Here is a 17,500-nt window from a genome sequence, read left to right as displayed (position 1 = left end):
CAAGAATATATTCAATACATAATTTTACGTAAAGTATTCTTATTTCTAATTATTATTAATTATTATATTACTTGTTTATTGTTAATTATTATATTACTTCTATAATACTTATACATTAATCGGAATATCATATGAAGAATAATGATGTTGTATGGATTTATTTATGAAATTATTTTTAAACTTGAATAAAATTTTTGTTCATCCATACTATGCTAATTATATTCCACAGTCTCAATCCCAATAGTCTTAGATCAAATTTATCATATTTCTAAGATAATTTTTCTACATATATATATATATATATATATTATACGTGTGAAAATTATTTTTTATTATATCATATAATCATAAAAATAAACTATTCTCTATCCTCATCCAACTAGACAATAATATTGAATATAGTATAAAGTAATTTATACATAATAAAGTTAGATAATAAGGAAGGCATAAATTTATGGGAAAATTTAAGAGGATAAACGGCAGGGAATGAAGAAATCAGTCTAATTCTAAATGGATTTGAGGAGAAATTTTGTGAAGAATTAAATTTTTCTCAGATGGAAGTATGTAAATGGCGAATGGGTGCCAGGGGGTAAGGCAGAAGTTGCACCACCAAATCCAATTTACATACACCCTGAGAGCCCAAATTTCGGAGCTCATTGGATGAAGGAAGCAGTGTCCTTCGCTAAAGTTAAGTTGACGAATAAATCCAACGGCAACGGACAAATAATGTTAAATTCTCTTCACAAGTACGAGCCACGCGTCCATCTTGTTCGAGTTGGTGCTGAAGAACAGCGGACAGTAAGATTTAACAAATTTGTTATTAAATTCTACTAGCATTATTTATGTTATTTATTTAGAATTCGAAAACTTTTTTCATTATTAACGATATCTGCATACTTTCATCTCTTCCTGCTGTCAAATAAAATATCTAATTCCCCATAGTTCGTTAATGAATTTTGTAAAAAATTATTTTTAACGTTCGCACTTTAATGAAGAGAAAAAAAAGGAGGAAAAAAAAGAATAATAATAATAACAATAATAATTGCCCTATTTCAATTGTTCAATTGTTTCATAAATTATTGTAATGAAAGGGCAAATTAAGATAAATTCGAAGCTAAAAGTAAATGAACATTTTTTTTTTTCTCGATATTAATAAATATTTGTCAAAATGAGTAAGAATCTTGTATTTGGATAAAAAAAAAAAAAAAGTATGTAGAGAAGATAAAAAAGGAAAATACACTTTTAAAACGTGAAATAAGAAGAGGTGGGTTTTTCGACAGGTTCTCACGTACAGATTTCCAGAAACGCAGTTTATTGCAGTGACAGCATACCAAAACGAGGAAGTGACTAGTCTGAAAATCAAGTACAACCCATTTGCTAAGGCTTTTTTGGATGCAAAGGAGCGGCCAGCCGACTCTCAGACGTACCCGCAATGTAAACATATCAAACATTTATAGTTGTGTCTCAATAAGTTCTGAAAATTAATCATCAATTAATTGCTTTCGCGTATTGCACAATCGTCGTGTGATCGGGCCGAGCCGTGATTGCCGAACTCAAACATAATATATTTTTACATTAAATCCATTGCATTGAAGTTATTAATAGCGATAAGGGAGTCTAACGAGCTCGTAATAACCTAATACCCGGCGGCTCGATGCGCTAAGAAAAGAATTAATTTTCAAGATACCGGAGCTTGGTTTTTACCCCAACCAGCGATGAATTATGATTACGGTGCTGGAATAACAGTGGCTCAAAGTCAAGCTTCGAGTGGCACAACGGCCGCTTTATCTTCACCGTGTAGTATTTCCTCTAGCAGCCACAAAAGCAGACCTGCCCCTTATACACTGAGACATAAATACATCCATGAAGGTACACTTCCACTATATATATACATATATATATATATATATATATATATATATATATATATATATATACATATATCGTTAGATATAACGTAATGTACACATATACGTATAAGATTAATATATTGAGAAAGTTATTTTATCATCAAGATATTAATGACGCGTACTTGCCACCTATACTTTGCGTCTAATTAAAACGGTGTTAAGTTTCAATGCAAAATTATTAAAATAAAGCTAAAAATTCAAAGGATAATAATCATTCTTATATTTTAATTATATTTTAATAATATAATAATATAACGAATGTATAATCACTACCTTATTTTTTTACTAACTAGAGTACTTTTACAAAATAATATTTATCGTTATATTCATCGCTATTATCGTCATCGATATCATTATCATTTTTATCGTTGGTCTTGTCATTGTTACTGACGTTATCGTCGTCGTCGTCGTTATTGTTATTGTTGTTCTTCTTTTTCTTATTCTTGTTGTTGTTGATGATGCTGGTGGTGCCGGTGGTGGTGTTATGATAAGACATTAATAGAAGAATATTTATTAATATTTATTAAAGCCTGATTGATTCTTAATTTTTAAATAATTATGAACCATTCGATATCGCTGTTTGAAAATTTATTTTTCATTTTACTGGAAAATCTGTTTTGTCACCCATGAAAAGTTAAACTAAAATATCATATAAATCATTCTAAAATAATTGATCATGTTAGAAAGTAGTGACAATTTCGTAATTCCATGTTAATTACAATCGGGCCTTTTGCAATAAGGCAAAGGTATGGAAGAATTGAATTATTTATTTTAATTCATTTAACCTCGGATTCTAATTGAATTTTATGCAAATTAATTTATTTTTTAACTAAAGTTACGGCAAAATAATCTCTTATTAAGTAATGTAATATAAATATTTTTATTTGAGTGGAAATTTAAAATTTGCTTATATATATATATATTGATATATTGTCTAATTAGGGATAATATTGCAAAACGCCATTTTGTAGATTAAGAATGATTCGTCACATTTCGCGAAGCTACTATAAATGATAAATGAATCGTTACGATGAAATGCAAAAGTTAAATTATTACTCTAATGTATTTAATATTAATTAAAACTAATGAAATAAATAGTAATATAGATTTTTAGCATATCAGCTTAAACGGAACATATATGTTTAATATCATATAATACCCTTATACCCTACAACGATATAATTTAAATAATAGTATTATCAATTTATTTAAATTTTATTAGAAATAATTGTACATATTTTTATGTATACCTTTATATGAATATTTACATTATTAATAAAAAATAAACCTTTCCCATGCATGTTACAATAAAAATTTTTATAACACGGACTTATACTATTTATTGAGAAAATGTATGTCAACGTTGGATTATTAACAATAACCTGAAATTAAGTGGATATACTTTTGTTCTATATATATATATATATATATATATATATATATATATTACCATCATATTTTCTATTAATTTTCAAATGTTATAATGGACTCTTGTTAATATAATAATAAATTACGGTAATAGGGAATAAAATGAAATTTTTCATGATTCTCGAAACTTCTAGAACTTTCGGAGAATGTGAAAATTTTGTATTCTTTATAATGCCAATTTAAATTCTACATCTCTTCAATCTCTCATACGTTTACTTTAATATCCATAAAATTTTAGATTTTTTAGTTAAATTAGAACTTCAAGTACAATATAAAATAGATTTACTATAAAATAAATAAAATACTTTTTAATAAAGTCTTAATTATTCATGAAGCACGATTAACACGATAAATACATCGAACGATGTTTATGGATAATGAATTCATTTTTAATACATTTACATTATCGAAATGAGCCTTCATTAATCTGTTTTCCATCATTATTCATCGTAGTATATATAATTTTTTTTTTTTATAAAAATGATTATACAATACAAATGATTTGCATAAAAAAAAAATCCATTTTTTTTTATCCGCGTTTTTTTTCATCAGTGAAAAATATTTAATAAAACTTGAATTTAAGAGGATGTTTGTCCATTGCAACTTCATCCACTCCACTAAACAAATATGTAATGAGCAAAAAATATCGACGCAAGTTTTCACCTCACTCGATATCATATAAATCACATTTAATTGTAATAATAATGGTAATAATAATAATAATAGTCAAGAAATACGTCGGCTTTGCTATTGATTTCGCAAGCGCCCTCGTAGTAAAAGAAAAAAAAACTATTCTTAAAATAACACGAGATAATTATTGTATAAAAGAGCAACACGTCGACCCATATGGACCCGTTCCACTGCTTCACTCGAGCACCTACATGAGCGGTTGGTCACCGCGAAGTCCAGAACACCAACAACACCAGCAGCAACAGCAGCAGCAGCAGCAGCAGCAACAACAACAACAACAACAACAGCAACAGCAACAGCAACAGCAGCAGCAACAGCAGCAGCAACAACAACAGCAGCAACAACAGCAGCAACAACAACAACAGCAGCAGCAGCAGCAGCAGCAGCAGCTCTCGGTCCTGCAACCATGTCCAACGACTCTCAACCAGGATTGGCCATCCTCGCCATCGCCCTCGCCTACCTCCATCGCAATAACCTCACCCTACCAGAGTCTCAATCACCACCGAGTTGTCGCGAGTAATAGCGTGACCGGTCTCTCTCCAAGCTCAGCTTTGTACTCCGCCAATCCTGCTCAGGAACACGTCCAGTGCACCAGCGAGCAACAATCCACCGCTTGGTTACACCCCACAGTCTCAGAGCAGATTCAGCAGCAGCAACAGCAGCAACAGCAACAGCACCAGCAGCATCATCATCATCATCATCATCAGCAACAGCAATCCTATCTCAATCTCAATTTGCATCTGCATCATCAGATATCTTATACGGTGAGCTCTTTCATTAAGATCTTTCACTTATTCGATTGTAATTTTCTTGTTTTTTTGTATATTATTTATTTGCACGTTGAGCCATGAGTTTTTCAAGCTGGGCCTCATATCCACATGCTTTATGTCTACATATTCGGTTTCATCAATAGAGTGCAAATGAATAATTAATATCATTAAGCTCGTTGGTGAAAGTTTCGACTTTTTAATTAAAAATTTAGGCATTGAGTTTATAGTTGAATTTCTTCACGGTCAATATGTGCAAGGGAACAATAATGTTAGATACGAATTATTTTATGAAATAATTTATGTTTAGCATTAATAAAGGCTCGATTGTTTGCTAGTGATAGGTCATACGAAGGAGAAAAAGTAACGTTAATAGCAGATTTTTTTCTTTTTTTTATAATGTTACCACGCGCGTATTAAGATTAGGGATTTTTTCAAAAAAAAAAAAACAATTAAAGGCTTGAATCGACATTCTCGTTATCATTAAAAAATCACCGAATACACATTTATAATATTGATAATAAAAATTTCGTCGTACCGAGTAGCTTACATAACTTATTATAACATCGAGCTGATAAAAAATAAATAAAGAAAAATATTTGCATATGAGAGTTGAGAAGAAATTTTAAGAAATCTTACGGCTTATATCCTCGAGGTTCTGAGTCATATTACGCATAAAATATTTATTGCTAAATAAAATACGAAGCAAGAATTCGATTTTCAGCTGAGTTCAAGAATTTATAGCTGTGTAGCAGAAGATGTGTTTGCTCGATAAAATAATTGGGTCAACATATACTGTTTAAATGAAATTTACATTAGCCATTCGTATATAATGAAACGTAAATATTTTTAAAAACGTAAATTATTCAATAAACGTAATATTTAGTCGACGATAATAATCGGAGTCGGGACACTCGTAAACACATCATCATTTATCCAGCATAAAATGAATCGGCAACGTTTAAAAACTCGGCAATTATTTCGCGAGCTTTCACACACCAGCCAAACACGCAATTTATTATGCGCAAAGAATATAGGAAAAAATTAGAAAAAGAAAGAACGAAAAAAGTGCCAATGTCAAGCATAACGAGCGTGCGCAATGCCTACTCAGAACGGGACGAGTCTGCAGCAGAGCATCCATCCTCAAGACTCGCCGATCGGTCAAGCCCAGGATTACCCGGACTACCACCCTCACCCCCATCCCCATCCCCATCACCATCACCACCACCATCACCATCACCACCACCAAGAGGCTCATCTGCAAATGCAGCAACTGCATCACCATCATCAGCACAATCACGATACCAATTCGGGTGACGCGGAAGCCGTGAGCTTCGATACGAAGGATTCGATCAATCATCATCACCATCAGCTCACCGGCACCGGCTACAACAGCAGGGCCGAGGAGTCAGCCGACGCTGCCAGGACCGAACACACGGTAAATAATATTTCCCGATCTTTCTCATTTTCACTACGTTAATCTAAACGCCTTTGGCGCGTGCTTAATGGTCGGGAAGTGGATTATGCTCTTATGTAAGGCCGAGGGGGAATCCCTACCTATCGGGCACCGATAATTTCTTTTAAAAACCAACCAGCCTCATAAAGATTAATATACTCGATAATGAGCCACTATAATTAAAGAATATTATTTTGCGACGTTTTATAGCCCACGGGTAAGGAAGATGTCTAGTTTGTAAAAGCAAGCATTGTTAAAGCGTGATTGTTTAATGTTTAATGGGTATTATTACATTAGCATATCGATAAGTTCTCTCGACCAATAGTTGGGGAAATTGTCCAGGAAAAGCTGAGTAATTCACTTTATCCATAATAGTCGATAATTTCGGCCAAACTTTCAATCGTCGCTACGTTTATGAAACAATTAAAGCGATTGACCGTAGACACGATTAATCACAGATCACAAAGATACAATATCACAAATAATGACTTTTTTTCTTTTGTTTCAAACAACATTGTAATCTAAACTTAGTATTCCATCTGAGATATATTGAATAGAAAACTAATATGACAGTTTGCTTGAAAAACAAAAAAAAAAAACAAAAAAAAAAACAAAAAAAAAATCATCGAATCTCATTTCATTTTTTCAATTAATCCACCGTCAGCATCGCCTAATATATCGAAAGCCAAGGTGCACTAGAATAATAATTATATAGCAATATTTATCATATAATGTTTAATCATTGCCACGATGCATGTTACAACGGTTTTATTTATAAATCCCAGGAGGACTATTCGTATTTGAGAGCCATAAAACGCGAGTTTAGCCAACAAACGTTGACGGCATGCGAACAAATGTCATTTACGAAATTTCAAGAAATATCTTTAAATATTTACGAGTTCAGGGCGTTGGCCCTTCTCCATTTTCTTTTTAACTAATTGTCGTTCTCTGAAGCTGATACCTTGTTGATTTTCTAGACAAATATTTGCTACTTTTTCTCTCCCGTCGATGTAATTATAACAAAAACAAAAAAAAAAAAAAAAAACAAAAAAACAAAACAAAAACAAACAAACAAACAAACAAACAAACAAACAAACTTAGCTTTAATACAGTTCCGAACAACGCCATACTTTTTTCAAAATGCAATACCAACCTCGGACTTAAGTAGACTTAAATAGGATATTCCATTCGTTACGAATTTTCTTATTGCCGTGGAACGTCTTAAGCCCATACATAATCAACGTACAAACATTTCGCAGTGATTGATATTTTTCGTACAGTTATGTCATGCGCCGTAAATTAATATCGAATCCCAACATAAACAACAAACAGTACCAAATCAATTTCACTAATTAAAAAATGTCCAATGTTAATGTCCTATGAGTATGGATATTGGATATGCACGAAACGGGACTTTTAAATGATTTAGAATCATTTTGTAATTTCATCTTTAATAATTAGACTTGTGTTACAAATGTTCAATTAATTAACGTAACCCATCTGTCATTATATTTATACTTGAGATTTGCACATATATTATTGCACGTATAATATTTTACAATGTTTACGATTAATTGAAGAATTATTTAAAACGCCTACAATGTAAATATTATTCTTTTAATATATATTTAAAGTAACGATAATATTATAATATTAAATAATGTTATTTTTATGTTAGTTTACGATTAAACGTCATCGATTTAAATAGACAAACTATTGATTTATATTTATAGTATATAACAATATGTAACCGTGTGTGGGTATGAAAATTTTACTGCAAAAGATTTTCCATCGAATAATAACAATAATATATAAATAGACTATTGTCTTTTTTCTTTTTTTTCTTCTTTTTTTTTTCGTTTTTTTTTCGTTTTTTTTTTTCATTTTTTTTTCTTTTTTTTTTTCTTTTTTTAAGAAATTTAAAAGAATTTTAAAAAATGTTGATCCATAATAAAATCTATATTGAATCGCATTTTTAAATCGCATTGATATTTTAGATGAAAATATTCAAAAATATTTAAAAATATTCAACTAATAATACGTAAATTAACAGAATTACAATACAAAATACAGGTTATAACTTTGTGTAGTACCAAGATTTAGTGGCTAAAAGAAAAAAGAAAAGAAAAAGGAATAATACGATGAAAAGGTCAAATCTAAACGTCGACTCGAGCTTAAAGTGTCTGTAATTACCGACTTCATCTTGGTCGGAACGTTAATATGAATTACAAATAACACTTCGTACCTTATATTTGGATATCGTTAAATATACAAAAAAAAAAAAAATTGAGAAATTTCGTTAAACAAACAGACCCTTAAATCTACATAAAAACTGCATCAGTGTAAGCAAAACGGTATTTTGTCGAGCAAATTATTCAAAATTTCCCGTCAAATAGGTACAGATAGACCGAAGATTCGTCGGCAGCGCCGGAGTCATTGATCAGCATCGTCAAGCTCAGCCTCAGGACGACCAAATCGAGGACCAGCAGCAACAACAACAACAACAACAGCAGCAGCAGCAGCCATCGCAACCAAATTGGACGCCTCTGACGCCACCACCGGCACCACAAACCACGGCTATTTGATTACTTTGTATATTCACTTTTTCTTAGATAATTTCCATTGAAATACTGCATTGATTTGTTCCTTCTTTTTTTTTTTTTTTTTTTTTTTTTTTTTTTTTTTTTTTTTTTGTTTTGTTTTGTTTTGTTTTTTGTTTTAAATCCATTATACATAGAGTCCCGGTAATATACAGCTTTCGGAATTAAATTTTCAATTATAACTGTTGTGTCGACTTGTAATTAAGAAAGAAGTTAGTCCTCTATATTTTATGAATTTTTTTTTTATAAAAAAAAAAAAAAAAAAAAAACTAGTCTTTAATACTGTGTGTCTGATTATTGCAAATTTTCAAAGCACAACATTCTATGGTTTTTATGACACTATGATGTACATGAAATTCTTCGGTTGGTTGATTAATCGAACGGTATTGTGCACGAATGCAGATGATATAATAGAATATGAAGCGAGTTGATACTTGAAAAGTGATATCGATTAATAATTGAGATATCCCGACGATTTTAGACTTTGAACTGCTTGGTTCTCTCCCCTACATATTCCGAATGAAAAACAAAAAACAAAAAAACAAAAAACAAAAAAAAAGAAAAGAAAAGAAAACCATGAACTTATTTTCATTATGTTTTGTCTAATTGACTCACAGCTATATACATAATGAAAATAAAATATAAAAATTCATTCGCCCCTCGGACAACATTATATTTTTAAATAAATTAGCTGAAACTAATGGAAAAATCAACTGAAACACAAAATAACTAAATAAGGATAAATTATTCTTCAGATTCAGTTTTTCAATTGATTTTTTTTTTTTTTTTCTTTTTTTAACCGAGATCGTAATGGGTAACACGTGGATCTTTAAAGTTCGTATATTAAAAAAAAGAAAAAAAAAAAATTCTAACAATACGTCGAAAGAGTATTATTTGTTATTAGTACTAAACTGACAATAATTTATAAGCATTAATAACAATATGCCGTATCATTTCGCATAAAAGAATTTTTATTTATACAATAGGATTGTATATTTTATAATAGTGCTAATTCCATTTTATCCACTGTAAGTAATTGATTAATAGTTTCACAAGTACATACGTATTTGTAATTACTATTTATAAATAAATATTTATATTAAAAAATGCTCAATATTTTAAAAGTTTCACGATATAGAAAATTATCGTACGTATAGATAACTGAACCATTAAAATAATATAATCAGTTGGTATCACTCGAAGGATCACACACTATATATATATATATATATATATATATTTTTTTTTTTTTAATAAAGTAATAATTGTACACGCATGAATTATAATCGCTCGAGTTATTTAATTTCAATAATACATTCATTTTTCATGAGATTCTAAAAAAAAAAAAATGATTACAAATATATATATATATATATATATATATATATATGTACGATTATATTTTTAACGAATAATTAAGCAAATTTATATTTTTATAAGTGAAAGGTACAAAAAGATATGTGACACTTTTACAAATTTAATATCGTGTGTAATTAAAATTAATGTGTTTTTTTTTGTTTTTTTTTTGTTTTTTTTTTGTTTTTTTTTTTTATTTTGTCTTTTATTTTTTACTAATTTGATTTTAAGTACAATATAATTATTAATTATCATTGATACACGTGTATAATTAAGAATTCTAAGCTCAAATATATTAAATAATTTGTTAATAATTACACGTAAGGAATGTGGCAAGATTATAAGCTCTAAACATTGTATATTTAATTTATTTTCATTCGCCCTTTGCAATTATTATGCAAGATGAATGAAGAAAGCTCTAGTTTTTTCGTTGATATTGTAATTTCATAATTTCATTTCATAGCATGTAAAAGTCGCTTCGAATGAAAATGTGCGTTCAAACTATTCCGTCCACTTTCAAAGATAAACATAAAAAGTCTAAAGATATTTTTGTTTAACGCTGTTGACATATAAAAATAATGTAAATATTATAGGGACTATTAAAATAAGTATAGCATTGAAAGTCGTCAATTATATTGTCATTTATTTCCATACCCACTTCCACTGACAAATGTCCAATGCACAATATGTGCAATGAGCCACAGACTCAGCAGCATCGGCAGCACCTGAAATTTATCGAGAAAATTCTTTTACAATGACGTCACAGGTGCCATCCGTCAAGACCATTCCAACTTGCCCCGATGATAAGATGCAGATTGACACGCAGCAGCCAGGCAAGCGTAATCTCCTAATAAAATGCAATAGATGTCAGCACAATGACTTTATTAATGCACAAGCATTCTCAAGGGACAATATATATATATATATATATATATATATATATATATATAACGTACGCCTTATTTATTGCTAAACAATCTTGTCGATTATTATTTTATTCTCAATAATGATCTAAACTTTTCATCGGCTCAGTTCATTTAATCATAATTCATAAATGATATTTCAAATGTAATGTATTAACTGCTGCGATATGCTAGGATTAGAAAGAATCGCGGTTCGTTAGAAAATTACAATATTTAAACAGAGATATGTTTATAAGATATAAGAAAACATCGTTTAAATTATCGTTGCAAGTAATTTGTCGCTAACTTTTCCAAAATTCTCTGAAAATTGATAAACTTTATTCTTAACTAAATAATAAAACTCATTTATAAATATATATAAAGGCCAAACACTCTTTAAAAAGTCATTTAAAGTCTTCAATTGACCGACTGTAGTAATTTAAATTGTAAATTTACGTTTATATTAGTTTCATTATGTCATCAAATTACGATTAGTCATTAAAATGAATGTTTTACTATATTCTGAAAAAATACCTATAAAATATCAAATTCGGACTATAGAAGTTTAATTTCTTTTTTTTTTTCATCAACACTATTTAATTTAACATTTTACTGCACAAGGCATTTTTTAAATCTACATTCTGACTGGTAAGTATTATTAGAAATTTTTGTTTATTACATAATACTAAATGATCATTTTATTTCATAATGCGTTATGTGGTTCCGACTATAATTGCACTAATTATGTAATAATAGATAACTTCATGCTAATAAAAGCATAATTTTAATATTATTTTATTTTACACTGGGCTTTGTGAAATATATAGTTGTAAGTAAAATTTTCGTAGAAGAAAGTAAAAAAAAAGTTCTTTCGAACCTTTGGTTATGCTATTACAAATGTGAGGGTAATTATTAAAAAAAAAAAAAAAAAAAAAAAAAAAAAAAAAAAAAAAAAAAAAAAAAAGCAAACATAATCAAATTTATATTTATGCAAAGCACACGTATGAAAAATAGTTAATATAATCTGTCACGTGAATTTATAATTTTTTTAAAATAATATATATTTCCTGTTAATTACAAATGTGAATTGATAAATTTCTACTTTATCAACAGTATAGTATACTTATTCATTGTAGTAGGACCTTAATAATTTTAACATAAATTTATTTTATATATTGTGAATCTGCACGATAAATATGTTGTTGAGACAAAAGCGAAATTGTGTATTTACACTTCCTTCAGACTTCCATTCTCACTCCCCCCCCCTCTCTCACGCACTCTCACGCTCTCTCTCTCTCACTCTCTCTCTCTCTCTCTCTCTCTCTCTCGGTTTTTAACCATGACGCATGACGTAAAGAAACTCTACTTATCTTCGTTTTTTTATTTTTACCTCATGCCATTTTCAAGCCAAGTAGTTGAAATTCAGAGCCGACATCCCTGTTATGAATTTAAAATCCTTTCTCGTTAATAGCACAATACAACATCTTATGGATTCTAAAGAGAAAGAAATAGAACAAATCGTTCGATTTCTATTCAACGAATTCGTCCGTTAGATGTCGGGGAGAGCGTATTAAAATCAATATTTAATTGTTTGGAATCGTCGTATTCCATCGTTATTAGATAATTAATTGACCTTGGATGAATTTAAATTCATTTAAGAGACCAAAACTATTATTTATGTTGTAATAGGCGTTAGAATGATTAATTAGCTTTAAGTCGTCAATGAATGAAAATGTCGCAAGATAAGAATATTGTTGATACATCTAATGAAAAAGTAAACGATGGAATTCGTAAACGTATTGAAAAAAACAAAGAAAGGGCTTTGCTTTTAAGAAAAGCGAAAGTAGTTTCACATCCTCCTAAAAGAACGTAAGTTGGCCAAGAGCTTTTAAGCTTTTTCCTCTACTGCTTAAATTTAACCTGTTTTTTTTTTTTAACTAGAGCTTTATTATTGTTTGTTAAGAAATGATCGGTTGTTTAATAATAGTAACTTGTCTAGGGATAACCAGAATGGAATCACAGGAAAAGTTATTAAGGTTCAAGGGCAGAAGGTTATCGATAGCGGAGCTGGTTTCCTTATTGAAGAGAACGATGATCTCGAAGCTGCTATGGTGATAAATGTTTTGTATTAGCATTAACCGCTTAACAATGAAATGACTAAACATTTTGCTTACAATATAGTGTTCCATTAATCCACCAGCGCCAATAATTAGCAAATTACCAGAATGTCAAGAATGTAAAAAAGAATTTAAGGATTCGTTTCTTCTTCAAAAGTTTGATTACTTAGCGTGCGATAATTGCAGGTTCGTTTTTCCTAACGTACTATGTCAAACTAAATTAAAAAATAATTTAAAATTAAACATTTTACTGTTAAATTATGTTTAAATTTATTTATTAAAATGTTGATATTTATAACCAGAGATAACGACGATAAGCATTCCTTAATAACTAGAACAGAAGCTAAACAAGAATATCTATTGAAAGACTGCGATATCGATAAGAGAGAGCCGCCTCTCAAATATATATTACGTAAAAATCCACATAACGTGCACTGGGGCGAGATGAAACTTTATCTTCAAATACAAATTGAAGAAAGGGCCCTTCAGGTTTGGGGTAGCGAAGAGGCACTTTTGGAAGAGCGCGAGAAACGGGAGAGCAACCGACAAGAGGCTAAAATTAAAAAGTTTAATAGAAAAGTAAAAAAATTACGAATGGAAGTAAGAAGCTCATTATATGATAAAACGAAAAAAGCATCTCATACTCATCAATTTGGCGAAGATACTTACAACGAGGACGATGACACTTATACGCACACCTGTACCACATGTGGATTTGAAGATACTTATGAAAAAATGTAAAGCTATATTTTTTTTGTAAATTAATTATTTAATTTCGTAATTTTATGTAATTCTTGGATATTCCAGAAACCTCGTATGCATGTTAAGATTTATAATATAAAATTTTTTACAAGTAAATTAAAAAATAATGACAAAATTCTGTTGCTTCGGGATATCCTTTAAACTTATAATGCACAATCAATAAGTTTCTAATTCTAAAAAAATATTTTTTCACATTTCATAAAATCGAATTATATTTCGATTCAAATGCTTAACATATTTTTTACATTATAACTTTGCTTTAGTCAAACAATCAACAATTGTTCATATATACATATATTATCATTAAGAATGTAGACGACGCTCGTCTCCTACTAATTATCGTAAGCAATGCCCTTTTTCCTTGATTTTTTCATTACAAACAATTTGGAGCAATTACGTAAAATATTTGTCGAGTCACGAACAGTTGATAATTTTAATGACGTTCCCTTGTAAATTAAACTATTTCCTCCTATATAATTATAAATAATAGAATATTCTAATTTCATAATTAATCATGCGATATAAAATAGCACTAGTGCAATGTCTTAAGAAGTACATAAATGCACTCATAAAATTTGAATTACACATCTAATTATCAATGAATTTGTAAATAATAATAAAAAAAAAAAAAAATAATAATAGTAATTTGTTTATAGAAGCATTTACTAATTGTAATAAACTTGGTAATTAGACGAGTAATTAAAATATATTTAAGAATGCTCGTAATTGTATAACTGATTATTTTTCCTATCTAATACTTTATCGACAGTATTAACAAAACGAAAAGATGCATAAAAATGTCACGACTTACGCGACATCTGCGTCTTTTACCTCATTTACGCGAGCAGCGCGTAAAATTTCATTACTGTTCAATGAACACCTGTACACCACAAAATAAAATTACATTAAAAATTGGAAGACCTGTGCTCTATAATCAAGTACTTAGTCCATTAGTTTTATCATTAAAGTCAATTAACAAATTTCATCTTCGTTGATTTGTGTTTCTTTTAGCAATCGATTAAGATCACTGATAATGGCAATGACAAAATACACACACGCGCACATACACGCGCACGCACACACACACACACAAACACAAACACAAATTTATCCTAAATTAGTACTACGACCCATTGCTGGAATTTGTACAGGCTGGTTGAACGGCAGGTAGAAAACTTGGCACTGTCAAATTCATTCCCTGCTCCACTTTTGGCGATGTTGATGGCGAACTTATTGGATTGCATACTGTTGTCGATGATCTGAAAAGAATAATTATTTTTAGAAAAAATTGTGAAATGTGTTAATTAGATTAAAAAATACAGATTCCGTCGTCGCTTCGCACTAGAGTATTACATTGAAATATAATGTGTATTTGTGTTGGTAAGGATTCATAAAAATTCAATTTGCCCAAGCGTTCCCAAGATGTAGATGGCCGATAAAAAAAAAAGAGGAAAAAAAAAACAAGTAAAATACAAAGAAGTTAATTTAAAGTAGGAAAAGGAAAAAAGAACTATTAAAAAGTACGTGTACAAGAAGTTCAAGGTGATCGTTAGTTATTCGTGAATGCATCTGAAAATTTCCACTCGATTATTTGTAGCCGCAGTCTACACCTACTCATTTGGTTTGACGGCAACAAAGGATTTGGCTAAACAAAATCAATAACGACTTGTCATGGAAGCTCGCGCGCACAAAACACATTTTACAATACAATAAAGTGTGGTCAAGGCGCATAATTTACGACAAAGTCCACCAATATTCCAATATTAATAATTGCCTTATAAGCAGAGATTTGTGCTTGAAATATTTTGCGATCTTACCACAGGCAAAACGCTCTTCTCAAATACAATACGAGTTGGCTCTCGTAGCGCAAAGTTCGAAACAAAGAGTTGGTAACGCTTGGGCATTGGCCCTTTACGGTATTCTGATGTGTTTTGTTTTTATTTTTTTTTTTTTTTTTTTTAACAAAAGTAGGAAAATTTGCTACTTTGAGAAAATATAAAATAAAAGACGATCGTTAAATTGACGAATGAACACCTAAAGACAAATGCGCATTAAAAGCCACCAAAATATGGCAAGACAAAGGTGATTTTTTTTTTCTTTCCTCAAAACCATGCAAATAGGGCTTAATTGGGCGTGAACGCAGCGCTTGTGTCACCCTCTTGAATTCGACCATTCGACATGCGGCGCCATCACCATCTCCAATATATGCACTTGAGCACCGGACAGACAAAATCTGACTTAATACATGGAGTGAGTGGGGAGGAGACTTGAGCGGAGCGACGAAGGGAAGCGTCGAGTATATGGACCTGTTGTGCCTGAGATGACTCTTGACGAGGTGACCGGCAGTGAGAGCCGCCATGAGGGATAATTCCCCGGCGAGGACGGTTGCGCAGACGATCCTCGCAAGCTTATTGGCGTTCTGGCCGGGCTCGTCCGTATGAGCTCCCTTGACTCCGAGCATGGCGAGACAGGCGCCCTGGGCCGGCAGCCCCGTGCCACCGCCTACGGTCCCTATCTCGATGCTCGGCATCGTGCACGACACGTACAAATCGTTGCCATCCGCGCCCCAGGGCTCCATAAGTGTCATGCAGTTGCTGCTGCCGACGTTCTGGGCGGGATCCTAAAATTTACTTGGAAATTAGCTCGATGCGCGCCAGACAAATTTATTTGTCTCCCAATGCCTAGATCTCGGCGAATAAGTATGCGCGACCATTATAAATCATTAAAACTCACAGCGACCGTCGCCACCCGTCGGAAACTATTTTTTTCTTCTTCTTATTTCGTATTCTTTTCTTTTTTGTCTTTGAATTTCATTAAACTTCAAACGCGACTTTCATAATTAATACGAGCGAGAGAGAGCGAGAGAGAGAGAGAGAGAGAGAGAGAGCGCGCGTATATTCCAATTCAAGGGAAGGAATCTAATTATAGATATTTAGCAATACGAAAATTATTAATAAAGTTGAATGTGTCTGAAAAAGTTTCAAGGTGCATTCTGCGACATGAAAATGTATGAAACTATAAAATAAAATTACGTCAAAGTCGATGTAATAATTTTAACGAAAATTTACGTACTACGACGATTGCAATACAAAGGACAGAGCGTGAGGTAGATAGATAGATAGATAGATAGAGATAGATAGATAGATAGATAGATAGATAGATAGATAGATAGATAGATAGATAGATAGATAGATAGAGAGAGAGAGAGAGAGAGAGAGAGAGAGAGAGAGAGAGAGAGAGAGAGAGCGCGAATGAGAATATACTAGTAGTGTAGTGGAGCATTCGCTTATAAGATAAGATTAAGGCGAACAAGAGTGCCAAAATAATATGACGAACCTGGCCTGTGGCAATGTAAATAGCCGTGACAATGTTAGCGGCGTGAGCATTGAAACCGCCAATACTGCCAGCTACGGCTGAGCCGATCATGTTCTTGCTGATGTTGACGTCGACGAGGGCGTGAGTCGTGGTCTTGAGGACGCTCGTTACTACCTCGGCCGACAGCACGGCCTCGC

The 17,500-nt window shown here is 31.2% G+C and overlaps 3 protein-coding genes across 3 annotated transcripts in view; 2 read left to right on the top strand and 1 right to left on the bottom strand.

Annotated features, from left to right (window-relative positions):
* Positions 1-8,846, top strand: part of byn (T-domain transcriptional activator brachyenteron) — a 12,738-nt gene extending 3,892 nt beyond the window's left edge. Inside the window, exons 3-9 of the mRNA XM_011501955.1 lie at positions 555-798; positions 1,281-1,434; positions 1,684-1,869; positions 4,167-4,247; positions 4,401-4,792; positions 5,907-6,233; positions 8,648-8,846. Coding sequence (XP_011500257.1) covers positions 555-798; positions 1,281-1,434; positions 1,684-1,869; positions 4,167-4,247; positions 4,401-4,792; positions 5,907-6,233; positions 8,648-8,836 — 1,573 coding nt within the window. The 3' untranslated portion in view covers positions 8,837-8,846. The remainder of the gene's footprint in view (positions 1-554; positions 799-1,280; positions 1,435-1,683; positions 1,870-4,166; positions 4,248-4,400; positions 4,793-5,906; positions 6,234-8,647) is intronic.
* A 3,846-nt stretch (positions 8,847-12,692) lies between these two features.
* On the top strand, positions 12,693-14,095 carry Xpac (DNA repair protein complementing XP-A cells homolog Xpac). Its single transcript, XM_011501774.1, has 4 exons — positions 12,693-12,978; positions 13,109-13,220; positions 13,291-13,412; positions 13,529-14,095. Exons 1-4 carry the CDS (start codon positions 12,836-12,838, stop codon positions 13,965-13,967), a joined length of 816 nt encoding a protein of 271 aa, XP_011500076.1. The 5' UTR covers positions 12,693-12,835; the 3' UTR covers positions 13,968-14,095.
* A 1,000-nt stretch (positions 14,096-15,095) lies between these two features.
* Hmgcr (HMG coenzyme A reductase) overlaps positions 15,096-17,500 on the bottom strand; it is a 16,158-nt gene continuing 13,753 nt past the window's right edge. The window contains 3 exon segments of the mRNA XM_011501773.1: positions 15,096-15,247; positions 16,295-16,608; positions 17,325-17,500. The exon segment at positions 17,325-17,500 is cut by the window's right edge and continues 16 nt beyond it. Coding sequence (XP_011500075.1) covers positions 15,112-15,247; positions 16,295-16,608; positions 17,325-17,500 — 626 coding nt within the window. The 3' untranslated portion in view covers positions 15,096-15,111.

This window comes from Ceratosolen solmsi, unplaced genomic scaffold (genome assembly GCF_000503995.2).
Source record: "Ceratosolen solmsi marchali unplaced genomic scaffold, CerSol_1.0 scaffold23, whole genome shotgun sequence".
NCBI classification, from domain to species: domain Eukaryota; kingdom Metazoa; phylum Arthropoda; class Insecta; order Hymenoptera; family Agaonidae; genus Ceratosolen; species Ceratosolen solmsi.
This window is presented reverse-complemented; position numbering and strand designations above follow the sequence as displayed.